Source organism: Salmo salar, chromosome ssa12 (genome assembly GCF_905237065.1).
Source record: "Salmo salar chromosome ssa12, Ssal_v3.1, whole genome shotgun sequence".
Taxonomy (NCBI): domain Eukaryota; kingdom Metazoa; phylum Chordata; class Actinopteri; order Salmoniformes; family Salmonidae; genus Salmo; species Salmo salar.
Genome location: NC_059453.1, coordinates 3,382,547 through 3,401,038, shown reverse-complemented (window position 1 = coordinate 3,401,038; position 18,492 = coordinate 3,382,547). Strand labels below are relative to the sequence as shown.

Below are 18,492 nucleotides of genomic sequence, written 5' to 3'. Positions count from 1 at the left end.
ACAGATAGTCCTTACTGCTATTAGCCCATAGAAACACATTGAATAACAGATAGTCCTTACTGCTATTAGCCCATGAAACACATTGAATAACAGATTACTGCTATTAGCCCATAGAAACACATTGAATAACAGATAGTCCTTACTGCTATTATCCCATAGAAACACATTGAATAACAGATAGTCCTTACTATTATTAGCCAATAGAAACACATTGAATAACAGATAGTCCTTACTGCTATTAGCCCATAGAAACACATTAAATAACAGATAGTCCTTACTGCTATTAGCCCATAGAAACAGATTGAATAACAGATTACTGCTGTTAGCCAATAGAAACACATTGAATAACAGATATTCCTTACTGCTATTAGCCCATAGAAACACATTGAATAACAGATAATCCTTACTGCTATTAGCCCATGGAAACACATTGAATAACAGATTACTGCTATTAGCCCATAGAAACACATTGAATAACAGATAGTCCTTACTGCTATTAGCCCATAGAAACACATTGAATAACAGATAGTCCTTACTGCTATTAGCCCATGGAAACACATTGAATAACAGATAGTCCTTACTGCTATTAGCCCATAGAAACACATTGAATAACAGATTACTGCTATTAGCCCATAGAAACACATTGAATAACAGATAGTCCTTACTGCTATTAGCCCATAGAAACACATTGAATAACAGATTACTGCTATTAGCCCATAGAAACACATTGAATATCAGATTACTGCTATTAGCCCATAGAAACACATTGAATAACAGATAGTCCTTACTGCTATTAGCCCATGGAAACACATTGAATAACAGATAGTCCTTACTGCTATTAGCCCATAGAAACACATTGAATAACAGATAGTTCTTACTGCTATTCGCCCATAGAAACACACTGAATAACAGATAGTCCTTACTGCTATTAGCCCATAGAAACACATTAAATAACAGTTAGTCCTTACTGCTATTAGCCCATAGAAACAGATTGAATAACAGATTACTGCTGTTAGCCAATAGAAACACATTGAATAACAGATAGTCTGTACTGCTCTTAGCCCATAGAAACACATTGAATAACAGATAGTCCTTACTACTATTAGCCCATGAAACACATTGAATAACAGATTACTGCTATTAGCCCATAGAAACACATTGAATAACAGATAGTCCTTACTGCTATTAGCCCATAGAAACACATTGAATAACAGATAGTCCTTACTATTATTTGCCAATAGAAACACATTGAATAACAGATAGTCCTTACTGCTATTAGCCCATAGAAACACATTGAATAACAGATAGTCCTTACTGCTATTAGCCCATAGAAACACATTGAATAACCGATAGTTCTTACTGCTATTCGCCCATAGAAACACATTGAATAACAGATAGTCCTTACTGCTACTAGCCCATAGAAACACATTGAATAACAGATAGTCCTTACTGCTATTAGCCCATGAAACACATTGAATAACAGATTACTGCTATTAGCCCATATAAACACATTGAATAACAGATAGTCCTTACTGCTATTAGCCCATAGAAACACATTGAATAACAGATAGTCCTTACTGCTACTAGCCCATAGAAACACATTGAATAACAGATAGTCCTTACTGCTATTAGCCAATAGAAACACATTGAATAACAGATAGTCCTTACTGCTATTAGCCCATAGAAACACATTGAATAACAGATTACTGCTATTAGCCCATAGAAACACATTGAATAACAGATTCACTCCATGGAACAGATTATCCCCCCAAAAATATCAAAAGGAAGTTTGTTCTTAAGTGAGAGATATAAGAAAGACCAGGGAATGTATATTTATCTATGTATATATAAAAAAGTATAACAATTGAATAAATAATATAAAAAATAAGGGGAAAATAAATTAATAATAAACTATACAAATAATAAAGATAAAAATAAATAAATAACATAAAATAAAGATCAACATATCTCTAGCTTAAATTGCCTGATTTATTAAACGAATTAGATTTCCGTGCGTGGACATTGACCTTGGGGATTTTACAGAGGGGAGGTTGTTATTTTGTGCTGGCTAGGACAGTGAAACCCGGAAGTGAGGGGGAATTTGAGAAACCAGATAAGATATTCTCCCCAGCTTTGGAACAAACCATACTGGGTTTTTGTCAATTGTTTTACTTGGACATACCAATTAATTAGCTACGCTTTATTAGTGTTTGTAAATAGAGCTCGTTACCCCGTTTCTACTGTAATTAATCAGGTTTAAATCTACGGTGATCAACCTGAATATCGGGAATATAGTCTAGTTGTTTTTTCCCCCTGTACAGTTTGTCGCCAGTCCACCGTGAATAGTATCCACTGCCGGGTCAGTAAAAACAACACATAAAACAAGGCATTTAATGGAAAATGACAGCCAAATCCCTAGCTACTTTCCTAGTCTGAGTACCAGTCTTATTTAGATATAACATACCAGTCCTTGTCATTTCCTAAAGAGACTGATCAATGATCAATATGTGCTGGATTTACAACGGAGTTGCTCTTTGGTTGTTGTAAATAAACATTAAAATTTTCCATGTCAACATGTGGGGAAACCTAAAAAAAAAATGTCATTCGAATATATAACAAAGTCAACAAACTATTTATTAAACTGTTTTAACAATGTAAAGTTGTATTGTGAGGAGGATTTTAAAAAATCAAGACTACGACGTTTTGATGGTTGGAAATGTAGTGTTTAATTTGATAATTTAGGACGTTGAGCTAGCCACTTTAGACAGACCGGTTGCTTAGTGACCGGTTGCTTAGTGACCGGTTGCTTAGTGACTGGTTGCTTAGTGACCGGTTGCTTAGTAACCGGATACCAACACAATGTTCCGTGGAGACAACGTCATCTGTTCCAATATTTGTATAATCGTTGTGATTGGAGGATAGCTGTAAAGGGGGGTGGGGGGAGGGATTTAATCAGGATCTATTCGAGCTCATTAATAATGATAACAATGTTCATAATTGAAAGATGTTAGAAAGGTCAGTCTCTTTCTCTTTGGTACATAATGTGGAGTACAGGAAGTGGATTAGCTAAAGAGATTGGCTAGCCAGGACACATTCAAGGCAGAGAGGTTCATCACAACAAAATCTCTGTGAATTATAGCCCCCCTCATTAAGCCTTCTTGAAATATTCCAGAACAGTGTTTCATTACTCAAAGCAAAGCAAAGCAGTGAATTACATCAACTGAAATAGGTGCTGGTACTCATTTTGGGTGCTGGTACAGTTTATATAGATATAGGTGTAGGAGCTCCACAATACTGTTGAGCTGATATTCTATACAAGGAACAGGAGATGTAGCAGTAGAATATTTGAGGTGCCGGGTACTCAGCTCCGGTGAGCTCCTGTCCTAGTCGAGCACTGGGGTAAAAGGGGAGTTATCTGGAGATTAACTAATTTAATTTATGACAGAAAATAGTATTTTAGGGGTTCCCTTCACCACTTCCAATGAGATTGGTTTAGTATAACTTGGGTGCAGTGTTCAGTGCCACTTTGTATGCAGTCTGGTGATGTACCAGGGCCTGGGGATGCAGTTAGGATGGTATGCAGTCTGGTGATATACCAGGGACTGGGGATGCAGTTAGGTTTGTACAGTCTGGTGATATACCAGGGCCTGGGGATGCAGTTAGGTTTGTATACAGTCTGGTGATATACCAGGGCCTGGGGATGCAGTTAGGTTTGTATACAGTCTGGTGATATACCAGGGACTGGGGATACAGTTAGGTTTGTATGCAGTCTGGTGATATACCAGGGACTGGGGATGCAGTTAGGTTTGTACAGTCTGGTGATATACCAGGGACTGGGGATGCAGTTAGGTTTGTACAGTGTGATGATATACCAGGGACTGGGGATGCAGTTAGGTTTGTACAGTCTGGTGATATACCAGGGACTGGGGATACAGTTAGGTTTGTATACAGTCTGGTGATATACCAGGGCCTGGGGATGTAGTTAGGTTTGTACAGTCTGGTGATATACCAGGGACTGGGGATACAGTTAGGTTTGTATACAGTCTGGTGATATACCAGGGCCTGGGGATGTAGTTAGGTTTGTACAGTCTGGTGATATACCAGGGACTGGGGATACAGTTAGGTTTGTATACAGTCTGGTGATATACCAGGGCCTGGGGATGCAGTTAGGTTTTATGCAGTCTGGTGATATACCAGGGACTGGGGATACAGTTAGGTTTGTATGCAGTCTGGTGATATACCAGGGACTGGGGATGCAGTTAGGTTTGTATACAGTCTGGTGATATACCAGGGACTGGGGATGCAGTTAGGTTTGTATACAGTCTGGTGATATACCAGGGACTGGGGATGCAGTTAGGTTTGTATGCAGTCTGGTGATATACCAGGGACTGGGGATGTAGTTAGGTTTGTACAGTCTGGTGATATACCAGGGACTGGACATGCAGTTAGGTTTGTACAGTCTGATGATATACCAGGGACTGGGGATGCTGTTAGGTTTGTATACAGTCTGGTGATATACCAGGGACTGGGGATGCAGTTAGGTTTGTACAGTCTGGTGATATACCAGGGACTGGGGATGCAGTTAGGTTTGTACAGTCTGGTGATATACCAGGGACTGGGGATGTAGTTAGGTTTGTATGCAGTCTGGTGATATACCAGGGACTGGGGATGCAGTTAGGTTTGTATGCAGTCTGGTGATATACCAGGGACTGGGGATGTAGTTAGGTTTGTACAGTCTGGTGATATACCAGGGACTGGACATGCAGTTAGGTTTGTACAGTCTGATGATATACCAGGGCCTGGGGATTCTGTTAGGTTTGTATACAGTCCGGTGATATACCAGGGACTGGGGATGCAGTTAGGTTTGTACAGTCTGGTGATATACCAGGGACTGGGGATGCAGTTAGGTTTGTACAGTGTGATGATATACCAGGGACTGGGGATGCAGTTAGGTTTGTACAGTCTGGTGATATACCAGGGACTGGGGATACAGTTAGGTTTGTATACAGTCTGTTGATATACCAGGGCCTGGGGATGTAGTTAGGTTTGTACAGTCTGGTGATATACCAGGGCCTGGACATGCAGTTAGGTTTGTTTACCTCAATCAATCAAATTAAATCTAGAATCAGCTTCCTATATATAAAAAAAAATAAAAAAAAACCTTTATTTAACCAGGTAGGCCAGTTGAGAACAAGTTCTCGTTTACAATTGCGACCTGGCTAAGATAAAGCAAAGCAGTTCGACACATACATTATTGACATACAACAGTCAATAATACAGTAGAAAAATAAGTCTATATACAATGTGAGCAAATGAGGTGAGATAAGGGAGGTAAAGGCAAGAAAAAGGCCATGGTGGTGAAGTAAATATAATATAGCAATTAAAACACTGGAATGGTAGATTTGACAGTAGATGAGTGTGCAAAGTACATTTTACATTTTTACATTTTAGTCATTTAGCAGATGCTCTTATCCAGAGCGACTTACAGTAGTGAGTGCATATATTTCATACATTTTTTACCGTACTGGTCCCCCGTGGGAATCGAACCCACAACCCTGGCGTTGCAAACACCATGCTCTACCAACTGAGCCACACGGGACCACAAGTCCAAGTGTATAATTTTAAAAGGCTAATTGATCATTAGAAAACCCTTTTGCAATTATGTTAACACAGCTGAAAACTGTTCTGATTAAAGAAGCAATAAAACTGGCCTTCTTTAGACTAGTTGAGTATCTGAAGCATCAGCATTTCTGGGTTCGATTACAGGCTCAAAATGGCCAGAAACAATGAACTTCCTTCTGAAACTCGTCAGTCTGTTCTTGTTCTGAGAAATTAAGGCTATTCCATGCAAGAAATTGCCAAGAAACTAAAGATCTCGTACAACGCTGTGTACTACTCCCTTCACAGAACGCAAACTTGCTCTAACCAGAATAGAAAGATGAGTGGGAAGCCCCGGTGCACAACTGAAAACAAACTGTCCTTTCACTTCGTGTCCGTAGACCACACACACAAGTAGAAGATCCCATCTGCGTCCTAAGGACTAACCACAAGTGACATGCCGCCACGTCCTCTTGACGTACAGTGTGGCTCCTGGATATGTGTGATGTTGCGGTGTACACTGGCTTGTGTGTGTAGATCCTGGACGTGTGTGTGTGTCCCGGGAGCGTCCCTTTGTCTGGTCCCTCATCTCTCAAAGAGCCTGCTCGGTGCTGGAGGCAGACATGTCCAGTAGTCTCCAGGCCGCATCGGGGTTGAGCTCCTCCTGGTCACGACACAGAGCCCACACGTACATCATCCTCAACACCTTCTCCGGATCTCCTTCCACCAGGTCTCCCTTGGGACTACGAATCACCATGACCACCTGGGCCTGGAAGGTGATGATCAACACGGGGCCTTGATCCATGAGCTTCCCCATCGCCAAATCTATGTTGTCTATATCTAGGACCTTGGACTGGAACATTAGACCCAGGGCCCTGGCCTGTTGGATGGGGTGGGCCAGCTGACTGTATGTGGCTTCATAGCACCAGTCTTTCAGCATCTCGAGCTCCCCGCGGATCATAGCCTCTAGGATGTTGGGGATGATGTCCTTCTCGCACTGTTTGAGAAATGAGTCCTTGTCGAAGCTGGGATCTCCCTTTAAGATCTCCGTCAGCACCTGAGACATCTCCGTGGTAGAGAAGAGACCACCTAGTAGATCGGTGACTCTGTCGGTCACGGCTCGAGATGCTCTGGCAAGAGCGTTGTCACTCTCGTCATATTTCATTTTCATCTCAAAGAACCTGTTGAAAACCATGTTGTTGTCTTTAAAGTCCTTCCACTGTGTGTACCAGAGTAGAAATACTGGGGTGCAAAGGAGCAAAAATAAATAAATACAATACACGCTTTCCTTTGTACATCTCAATACATTAATATTATTTAATTAATGAAATTAAATGAACAACGTTTTGTATGAAAATAAAAAATAAAAACTTCTCTCAACTGCGTTTCCCCACTCCAGTCAGCAGATAGCGATGTGCGTCATTCAGGCGACGCTACCGGTGTGACGTATAATCTAGTGGACGGAACGAGTCTTCAACAACAACAACAACAGTTAGCTAGCCAGCCACCTCGGTAGCTTGTTAGCCAACATAGCGGAAACATTGTAGCTCTTTAGAAGCTTTCAGCGTATTTTCAACACATTTATTTCGTCTAGCTGTTACCCCATTTAATTTCATATTTACGTTGTTAGTTATCTATCTAGCTGGTTAAGTTAGCAATAACACTAAGCTAGTTGCTGATGCTAGTTAGGTAGCAAGCTAAACACCTCATGACAGGAGGTCACTAAGCTAACTCGGTCTGCTGGACGGAGAAAGAAACTCGAGAAAGAAGAGAAGGCTGTTAAACTAATTAAAAACAAGTAGAGGGTGAGGATGTTACAGTAAAAGAGGAAGAAGCTTTCAGAGTGAAAGAGGAAGAGGAGGATGTTGGCTACCGTGAAAGAAGAGGAGGAAGAGAAGGATACCGTTTTTGTAATGAAGGAGGAGGAGGAAGGAGACATGACTGTTACAGTGAAAGAAGAGGAATACGTTTTTGAAGTGAAGGAGGAGGAGATTACTGTCACATTGGAGGATGAAGAAGAGAAGACTGGAGAACTGATTAACACCAGTAAATACAGTGAGTACTATCTAATAAAACAGGGACATTGATCTGATTAATAACACCAGTAAATACAGTGAGTACTATCTAATAAAACAGGGACATTGATCTGATTAACACCAGTAAATACAGTGAGTACTATCTAATAAAACAGGGACATTGATCTGATTAACACCAGTAAATACAGTGAGTACTATCTAATAAAACAGGGACATTGATCTGATTAACACCAGTAAATACAGTGAGTACTATCTAATAAAACAGGGACATTGATCTGATTAACACCAAACTCTGCAGTTGTTGAACTAATGTGTGCCATGACCCAGGGGTCATCATGAATAACTAACAGCCATTACCCAGGGATCATCATGAATAACTAACATCCATTACCCAGGGATCATCATGAATTAACTAACAGCCATTACCCAGGGATCATCGTGAATAACTAACTAACAGCCATTACCCAGGGATCATCATGAATAATTAACTAACAACCATTACCCAGGGATCATCATGAATAACTAACTAACAGCCATTACCCAGGGGTCATCATGAATAACTAACAGCCATTACCCAGGGATCATCATGAATAACTAACAGCCATTACCCAGGGATCATCATGAATTAACTAACAACCATTACCCAGGGATCGTCATGAATAACTAACTAATAGCCATTACCCAGGGATCGTCATGAATAACTAACTAACAGCCATTACCCAGGGATCATCATGAATAACTAACTAACAGCCATTACCCAGGGATCATCATGAATAACTAACAGCCATTACCCAGGGATGCTCATGAATAACTAACTAACAGCCATTACCCAGGGATCATCATGAATAACTAACAGCCATTACCCAGGGATCATCATGAATAACTAACAGCCATTACCCAGGGATCATCATGAATTAACTAACAGTCATTACCCAGGGATCATAATGAATAACTAACAGCCATTACCCAGGGATTATCATGAATAAATAACAGCCATATACCCAGGGATCATCATGAATAACTAACAGCCATTACCCAGGGCTCATCATGAATAACTAACAGCCATTACCCAGGGATCATCATGAATAACTAACTGCCATTACCCAGGGATCATCATGAATTAACTAACAGTCATTACCCAGGGATCATCATGAATAACTAATAGCCATTACCCAGGGATTATGAATAAATAACAGCCATTACCCAGGGATCATCATGAATAACTAACAGCCATTACCCAGGGATTATCATGAATAAATAACAGCCATTACCCAGGGATCATCATGAATAACTAACAGCCATTACCCAGGGCTCATCATGAATAACTAACAGCCATTACCCAGGGATTATCATGAATAAATAACAGCCATTACCCAGGGATCATCATGAATAACTAACAGCCATTACCCAGGGATCGTCATGAATAACTAACTAACAGCCATTACCCAGGGATCATCATGAGTAACTAACAGCTATTACCCAGGGATCATCATGAGTTACTAACTAACAGCCATTACCCAGGGATCATCATGAATTAACTAACAGTCATTACCCAGGGATCATCATGAATAACTAACAGCCATTACCCAGGGATCATGAATAAATAACAGCCATTACCCAGGGATCATCATGAATAACTAACATCCATTACCCAGGGATCATCATGAATAACTAACAGCCATTACCCAGGGGTCATCATGAATTAACTAACAGCCATTACCCAGGGATCATCATGAATAACTAACAGCCATTACCCAGGGATTATCATGAATAAATAACTGCCATTACCCAGGGATCATCATGAATAACTAACAGCCATTACCCAGGGATCATGAATAAATAACATCCATTACCCAGGGATCATCATGAATAACTAACAGCCATTACCCAGGGATCATCATGAATTAACTAACAGTCATTACCCAGGGATCATCATGAATAACTAACAGCCATTACCCAGGGATCATGAATAAATAACAGCCATTACCCAGGGATCATCATGAATAACTAACAGCCATTACCCAGGGATCGTCATGAATAACTAACTAACAGCTATTACCCAGGGATCATCATGAGTTACTAACTAACAGCCATTACCCAGGGATCATCATGAATTAACTAACAGTCATTACCCAGGGATCATCATGAATAACTAACAGCCATTACCCAGGGATCATGACTAAATAACAGCCATTACCCAGGGATCATCATGAATAACTAACAGCCATTACCCAGGGATCATGAATAAATAACAGCCATTACCCAGGGATCATCATGAATAACTAACAGCCATTACCCAGGGATCGTCATGAATAACTAACTAACAGCCATTACCCAGGGATCGTCATGAGTAACTAACAGCTATTACCCAGGGATCATCATGAGTTACTAACTAACAGCCATTACCCAGGGATCATCATGAGTTACTAACTAACAGCCATTACCCAGGGATCATCATGAATTAACTAACAGTCATTACCCAGGGATCATCATGAATAACTAACAGCCATTACCCAGGGATCATGAATAAATAACAGCCATTACCCAGGGATCATCATGAATAACTAACAGCCATTACCCAGGGATCGTCATGAATAACTAACTAACAGCCATTACCCAGGGATCGTCATGAGTTACTAACTAACAGCTATTACCCAGGGATCATCATGAGTTACTAACTAACAGCCATTACCCAGGGATCATCATGAATTAACTAACAGTCATTACCCAGGGATCATCATGAATAAATAACAGCCATTACCCAGGGATCATCATGAATAACTAACAGCCATTACCCAGGGATTGTCATGAATAACTAACTAACAGCCATTACCCAGGGATCATCATGAGTTACTAACTAACAGCTATTACCCAGGGATCATCATGAGTTACTAACTAACAGCCATTACCCAGGGATCATCATGAATAACTAACAGCCATTACCCAGGGATCATCATGAATAACTAACAGTAATTACCCAGGGATTATCATGAATAACTAACAGCCATTACCCAGTTGAGGAGGAGGATTTTTTAAGATGCTGTTTAAGATGTTTCTGATGTTTTCGGGAAGATGGGCGGGGCCTCTGTTGTCCTAGCTTCAGGGGGAAGCTTGTCCCACCATTTGGGTGCCATGACAGAAAAGAGCTTGGACTGGGCTGAGCGGGATCCACACTCCCGTAGGGGTGGGACGGCCAAGAGACCTGAGGTTGCAGCGCAGAGTGCTCAGGTTGGGGTGTAGGGTTTGAGCAGAGCCTGAAAGTAGGGAGGGGCAGTTCCTCTTGCTGCTCCGTAGGATGCAAGCTCCAACTGGAAGCCAGCGGAGTGTGAGGAGGAGCGGGGTGACATAGGAGAACTTGGGAAGGTTGAAAATCAGGCCGGGCTGCAGCGTTCTGGATAAGTTGCGGGGAATTTTATGGCACAAGCGGGGAGCCCAGCCAACAGCGATTTCCAGTAGTCCAGACGGGAGAGGACAAGTGCCTGGATTAAGACCTACGCTACTTCCTGTGTGAGGTAGGGTCGTAATCTACGGATGTTGTAGAGCACGAACCTTGCAGGAGTGAGTCACTGCTTTGACGTTTTCAGAGAACGACAGGGTGTTGTCAAAGGGTCACGCCAACGTTCTTTGCACTCTGGGAGGGGTGACACTGTGGAGTTGTCAACCGTGATGGAGAGGTCTTTGAACCGGGCAGGCCTTCCCCGGGAGGAAGAGCAGCTCTGACTTCTCGAGGTTGAATTTGAGGTGGTGGGCCGACATCCAAGTTTTCAGGCACGCAGAGATGCATGTCTCCATCTGGGTGTCAGAAGGGGGGAAGGAGAAAAGTAGTAGAGTTTCATCCTCAAAGCAGTGATAGGAGAGACCATGTCAGGATATGACAGAGCTGAGTGACTTGGTGTATAGACAGAAGAAGAGAGGGCCTAGAACCAAGCCCTGGGGGACACCAGTAGCGAGAGTACGTAGTGTAGACATAGATCCTCTCAACGTCACCTGGTATGAGCGGCCTGTCAGGTAGGATTGATTCAAGTGTGTTTCAGATCCTGAGACGCCCTGCCCTGAGAGGGTGGAGAGGAGGATCTGATAGAGACTGAGACACCCAGCACTGAGGGAGGATCTGATAGAGCCTGAGACACCCAGCCCTGAGAGGAGGATCTGATGATTCATAGTGTTGAAAGCAGCAGATAGATCTAGGAGGATGAGAACAGAGAGAGAGAGAGAGAGAGAGAGTCAACTGCTTTTGTAGTCTCCAGGACACAGAGAAGAGCAGTCTCGGTTGATTGACCCGTCTTGAAGCCTGACTGGTTAGAGTCAAGAAGATTGTTCTGACAGAGAGAAGATAACGAGAAAGTTGATCAGAGACGCTCAAGTGTTTTGGAAAGAGAAGAAAGAAGGGATTCAGGTCTGTAGTTTTTTGACGTCAGATGAGTCGAGTGTTTTGGTTTCTTGAGGAAGGGAAGCGACTCGGGCCACTTTGAAGTCAGAGGGGAACGCAGCCAGTGTTCAGGGATGAGTTGATGAGGGAAGTGAGGAATGGGAGAAGGTCTCCAGAGATGGTCTGTAGAATGGAGGAGGGCATGGGGTCAAGTGGGCAGGTTTTCGGGTAGCCATACCTCACTAGCCGCAGGATTTAATCTGGAGAGAGATGAGGGAGAAAGAGGTCAAGGCGTGGGTTGTTCTGAGTGAATGAGACCATTGGACTCAATAGGCTGAGTGAATGAGACCAGTGGATGTTGTCAAAGTGGTTGACAAAGTCGTCCGCAGAGAGGAAGGAAGGAGGGGGTGGAGGATTAAGGAGCGAGGAGAAGGTGGAAAAGAGTTTCCTAAGGGTTAGAGGTAGAAGCTTGAAATTTAGAGTGGTAGAAAGTGGCTTTAGCAGCAGATACAGAGGAAGATGAGGGAGTAAAAGGATGATAGGTCCTCCGGAAGTTTAATTTGTCTCCATTTTCGTTCAGCTGCCCGCAGACCTGTTCTGTAAGCTCACCATGAGTCACTCGGTCACGGAGCAGGAGGGGAGGGGAGGGCCGAGCTGGCCAGGAGGAAAGGGGACAGTGCAAGTCATAGGATGCAGAAAGGGAGGAGACTAGGGTTTGAAGAGGCAGAATCAGGAGACAGGAGGGAGAAGGATTTAGCAGAAGAGGAGAGAGTAGTGAGAGAGCGAGAGCGAAGTTTGCGACGGCGCATGACCATCTGGGTAGGGGCTGAGTGGTTAGGGTTGGAGGAAAGGAGACAGAAAAGGAGACAAAGTAGTGAACAGAGACCCGGAGGGGGGTTGCAGTGAGATTAGTAGGAGAACAGAGACCTGGAGGGTGGTTACAGTGAGATTAGTAGGAGAACAGAGACCTGGAGGGGGGTTACAGTGAGATTAGTAGGAGAACAGAGACCTGGAGGGGGGTTACAGTGAGATTAGTAGGAGAACAGCCTCTAGTAAAGATGAGGTCAAGCATATTGCCTGTCTTGTGAGATGGAGGGGATTGGGAAAGGGTGAGGTCAAAAGAGGCAAGGAAAGGGAAAGAGAGAGTTGGAAATAAATTAATTGAAGGCAGACTTCGGGAGGTTGAAGTCGCCAAGTACGAAGAGCGGTGAGCCATCGACAGGAAATTAGCTCATCAAGGTCTCAAGATCATTGAGGAACTCCCCAAGGGCACCTGGTAGATGACAATGTTAAGCTTGAGTGGAAAAGTAACAGAATGGAATTCAAATGTGGAGATGGACAGGTGAGAGAGGGAGAAAAGAGAACATCTCCAATTATGAGAAGTGAGTAGCCCTGTGCCACCGCCGGCGACGACCAGATGCTCTAAGACTATGAGAGAACACCTAGTCAGATGACGAGACAGCAGCTGGAGTAGCAGTGTTCTCTGGGGTGATTCATGTCTCCTTCAGGGCCAAAATGTCAAGGGGACTGTAGGGCAGCATATAGGCTGAGAAGAACTCAGCGTTCTTGAACAGCAGATCCACAGTTCCAAACGTTGTTGAATTCCACGCAGGGAATACTAAACCAGAGATCTGGAATTCCACGCAGGGAACACTAAACCAGAGATCCGGGAATTCCACGCAGGGAACATTAAACCAGAGATCCGGAATTCCACGTAGGGAACACTAAACCAGAGATCCGGGAATTCCACGCAGGGAACACTAAACCAGAGATCCGGAATTCCATGCAGGGAACACTAAACCAGAGATCCGGGAATTCCACGCAGGGAACACTAAACCAGAGATCCGGGAATTCCACGCAGGGAACACTAAACCAGAGATCCGGAATTCCACGCAGGGAACACTAAACCAGAGATCCGGGAATTCCACGCAGGGAACACTAAACCAGAGATCCGGAATTCCACGCAGGGAACACTAAACCAGAGATCCAGGAATTCCATGCAGGGAACACAAAATTAGAAAGGTTGCAGCTAAGGGATGGGGGAGCGTCTGTAAAGCCTACAGGGAGAGGAGCGAACAGGTATAGAAAACACACACATAGTTGCCAAAAGCTACAGAAAATAGCAAAATAGCAAAGATCAACTATGGAGAACAACTCGGCAGAACAACTCGGCAGAACAACTCGGCAGAATCGTCTTTGTTTTGGGCGACGGTCTTAGTTTTAAGACAAAACTGCCACTGACACTAACGGCTATTAACAAACTACCGGCAATCAACAGAATCAACCAATCAACTACCGGTAATCAACAGAATCAACCATTCAACTACCGGCAATCAACAGAATCAACCAATCAACTACCGGCAATCAACAGAATCAACCAATCAACTACCGGCAATCAACAGAATCAACCAATCAACTACCGGCAATCAACAGAATCAACCAATCAACTACCGGCAATCAACAAAATCAACCATTCAACTACCGGCAATCAACAGAATCAACCAATCAACTACCGGCAATCAACAGAATCAACCAATCAACTACCGGCAATCAACAGAATCAACCAATCAACTACCGGCAATCAACAGAATCAACCAATCAACTACCGGCAATTAACAAAATCAGAATCTAAATGTACAGTTTTATATTGAGGGATCTAGTCCGGATTAAACAGTTTTATAATTTGGAGCTATAATTTAGATCTCTCTGTTTAACCAAATACTCTGTCTTTGGCAGGAGAGAGACCAGACTCTCACTCTGACGGCAGGAAGAGTCCTTCAGAGGAACCAGACCCAGAGATGCCCAAACCAGCGAGACGACACCACTGCTCCCAGTGTAATAAGAGTTTTAAGTGGTTATGGAAGCTGAAAGAGCATGGTAGAACACACACAGGAGAAAAGCCTTACCACTGCTCTCAGTGTGGAAAGGATTTTACCAATTTAGGGAACCTAAAAAAACATATAAAATTACACACAGGAGAGAAGCCTTTCCAATGCTCTCAGTGTGGAAAGGGTTTTACACGGTTAGGGAACCTGAAGGACCATAAAAGAATACACACAGGAGAGAAACCTTTCCAATGTTCCCTGTGTGGAAATGGTTTTACTCAGTTAGGGAACCTGAAAAGGCATGAGAGAATGCACACAGGAGAGAGAACTTTCCAATGTTCCCAGTGTGACAAGAGTTTCACACAGTTATGGAGCCTGAAAGAACATAAAATAGTACACACAGGAGAGAAGCCTTTCCAATGCTCCCAGTGTGGAAAGGGTTTTATTCTGTTAGGAAACTTGAAAAAGCATGAGAGAACACACACAGGAGAGAAGCCTTTCCAATGTTCCCAGTGTGGGAAGAGTTTTACACAGTTAGGGAGCCTGAAAGCTCATGAAAGGACACACACAGGGGAGACATCTTACCATTGCTCTCTGTGTGGAAAGAATTTTACCAAGTTAAAGAACCTAAAAAAACATATAAAATTACACACAGGAGAGAAACCTTTCCAATGCACCCAATGTGGAAAGGATTTTACACGGTTAGGGAACCTGAAGGATCATAAAAGAATACACACAGGAGAGAAGCCTTTCCAATGTTCCCAGTGTGGAAAGAGTTTTACACGGTTAGGGAACCTGAAGGACCATCAAATAATGCACACAGGAGAGAAGCCTTTTCAATGTTCCCAGTGTGGAAGTGGTTTTACCCAATTAGGGAACCTGAAAAGGCATAAGAGAATACACACAGGAGAGAAGTCTTTCCAATGTTCCCAGTGTGGAAAGAGTTTTGCACAGTTAGGGAGCCTGAAAGAACATAAAATAGTACACACAGGAGAGAAGCCTTTCCAATGCTCTCAGTGTGGAAAGGGTTTTACCCTGTTAGGGAACCTGAAAAAGCATGAGAGAATACACACAGGAGAGAAGCCTTTCCAATGTTCCCAGTGTGGAAATAGTTTTAAAAGTTTAGGGAGCATGAAGGAGCATGAAAGAACACACACAGGGGAGACATCGTACCATTGCTTTATGTGTGGAAAGGATTTTACCAAGTTAGGGAACCTAAAAAAACATATAAAATTACACACAGGAGAGAAACCTTTCCAATGCTCCCAATGTGGAAAGGGTTTTACAAGGTTAGGGAATCTGAAGGACCATAAATTAATACACACAGGAGAGAAGCCTTTCCAATGTTCCCAGTGTGGAAAGGGTTTTACCCAGATAGGGAACCTGAAAAGGCATGAGAGAACCCACACAGTCTTAACAATAACCCCAGGAGTTGGAACCAGTTCAGAAAACAGAACAGAAAACCGCAAAAAAAAAAGTGTTTTATTGAGGAACAGAAACAGAACCGGGAAAGAAAGTGATCTCTACCGTTCTGGAACAGAAGCATTATTTTAAAAGTATCGTAACCGGTTAATAATGTTTCATTTAAAGTAATTGTCCTGTGAAAATCTAACTTTTTAAAGTTAATCGTCTCTTAATTCATATCCAAATAATGTTGTTGACTCGTCCGATTCTCGTATTTGAGGCCAAAGCATAAATTATTATATAATAATTATTAATTATTATCATAAATTACAGGAAGAAAAAAAACTCTTTAAAAATTACTATTTCCTCATACAACATCTCCCTGAGGAGGATGAACTGGCCAATCAGCGGTCTTGAGGAGAATGAGCTGGCCAATCAACGGTCTACTCGTGTTATTTTTTATGACCCGGTATACGTCCACACCATTCTGTTGTTGGGGTACGCCCCACACCATTCTGTTAGGAAGGCTTTCTTAATGTTTTGTACTGTGTGCCTCTGCATTATGTATTGTTACACCATGTAGGAGCAGTATAAACCTAGTCTGTTCATTATATACATCTACATGATGTATTGTTACACCACGTAGGAGCAGTATAGACCTAGTCAATTCGTTATATATATGCTAATACTATCTGTTTGTTTGACTGAATTAATATTATATTTAATATTATTATTATAAATTATATATAAAATTATAAATTATATATAAAATTAATAAGACGTTGCCTTAAATGCAGATGTGTAATAGATGTTTTTTTTTTAATCCCCACTCATTAAAATTCTGCACTAATCAATCAACACTTGTTTCTCTTTATACGTCTCATGAAAAATTAACTTTTTTGGTCAACTTCCAGGTCAGTAGCATCAGTCAAACCTTACACACACACACACACACACACACACACCACCAACTGACATCTCCGATAAGCTACCCAGGAAATGGCAAAGAATATCCCATATTAATATATGCAGCCTTAGAAATAAGGTTCAGGAACTCAATAACTTGTTAACATCAGATAACATTCATATACTGTCCACCTCTGAAACTCACTTAGATAATTCCTTTGATACAGCAGGAGCAATACACGGATATAACATCTACAGAAAAGACAGGAATGCCTAAGGGGGAGGTGTTGCTATATGTTCAGAGCCATATTCCTGTAAAAGTTAGCGAGGATCTCATGTCAAATGTTGTTGGAAGTGTTGTGGCTGCAAGTTCACCTGCCTCATATAAAGCCTCTTCTGTGGTGCTGCTATGGGCCACCAAGTGCTAACTGTCAGTATTTGGATAATACAGCTCTGGAAAAAAATTAGGAGACCACAGCAAAATTATCAGTTTCTCTGGTTTTACTATTTATAGGTATGTGTTTGGGTAAAATTACATTTTTTGTTTGTTTTATTCTATAAACTACTGACAACATTTCGCCCAAATTCCAAATAAAAATATTGTCATTTTAGAGTATTTATTAATTTGCAGAAAATGACAACTGGTCAAAATAAAAATATAAATAAATAACAACAAAAAAAGATGCAGTGTTGTCAGACCTCGAATAATAATGCAAAGAAAATAAGTTCATATTCATTTTTAAAACAAGACAATACTCATGTTTTAACTTAGGAAGAGTTCAGAAATCAGTATTTGGGGGAACAACCCTGATTTTCAATCACAGCTTTCATGCATCTTGTCATGCTCTCCACCAGTCTTTCACATTGATGTTGGGTGACTTTATGCCACTCATGTGGCGCAAACAATTCTAGCAGCTCGGCTTTGTTTTGATGACTTGTGACCATTCATCTTCCTGTAGATCACATTCCAGAGGTTTTCAATGGGGTTCAGGTCTGGAGATTGGGCTAAGCCATGACAGGGTTCTTGATCTGGTGGTCTTCCATCCACACCTTGATTGACCTGGCTGTGTGACATGGAGTATTGTCCTGCTGGGGGGGGGAAACAATCCTCAAGAGTTTTGGGGAACATTGTCAGAGCAGAAGGAAGCAAGTTTTCTTCCAGGACAACCTTGTACGTGGCTTGATTCATGCGTCCTTCACAAAAGACAAATCTGTCCGATTCCAGCCTTGCTGAAGGACCCCCCAGATCATCACCGATCCTCCACCAAATTTCACAGTGGATGCGAGACACTGTGGCTCGGAGGCCTCTTTATCATATTGCCAGTCATTTCAATGACTATTTCACTTAGTAAAG

At 42.1% G+C, this 18,492-nt stretch overlaps 1 protein-coding gene across 2 annotated transcripts; it reads left to right on the top strand.

Moving 5' to 3' along the window:
• The first annotated feature begins 7,067 nt into the window (after nucleotides 1-7,067).
• LOC106592602 (gastrula zinc finger protein XlCGF57.1) lies at nucleotides 7,068-17,203 on the top strand. 2 transcript variants are annotated; one of them, XM_045690490.1, is made up of 2 exons: nucleotides 7,068-7,653; nucleotides 14,740-17,195. In XM_045690490.1, the coding sequence occupies exons 1-2, from the start codon at nucleotides 7,461-7,463 to the stop codon at nucleotides 16,380-16,382; spliced, it is 1,836 nt and encodes a 611-aa protein (XP_045546446.1). In that variant the 5' UTR covers nucleotides 7,068-7,460; the 3' UTR covers nucleotides 16,383-17,195. The 2 variants fall into 2 exon arrangements, with proteins under 2 accessions (XP_045546446.1, XP_045546447.1); XM_045690491.1 differs by lacking the exon at nucleotides 7,068-7,653 and adding an exon at nucleotides 7,748-7,766 and having other exon boundaries at nucleotides 14,740-17,203.
• Nucleotides 17,204-18,492: the final 1,289 nt, after the last annotated feature.

Bases quoted from the DNA above. Each gene is read 5' to 3' on its own strand.
- LOC106592602 (XM_045690490.1), top strand. From the start codon at position 7,461: ATGTTGGCTACCGTGAAAGAAGAGGAGGAAGAGAAGGATACCGTTTTT. The intron at 7,654-14,739 runs GTGAGTACTATC...TGTCTTTGGCAG, and splicing joins GATTAACACCAGTAAATACA to GAGAGAGACCAGACTCTCAC.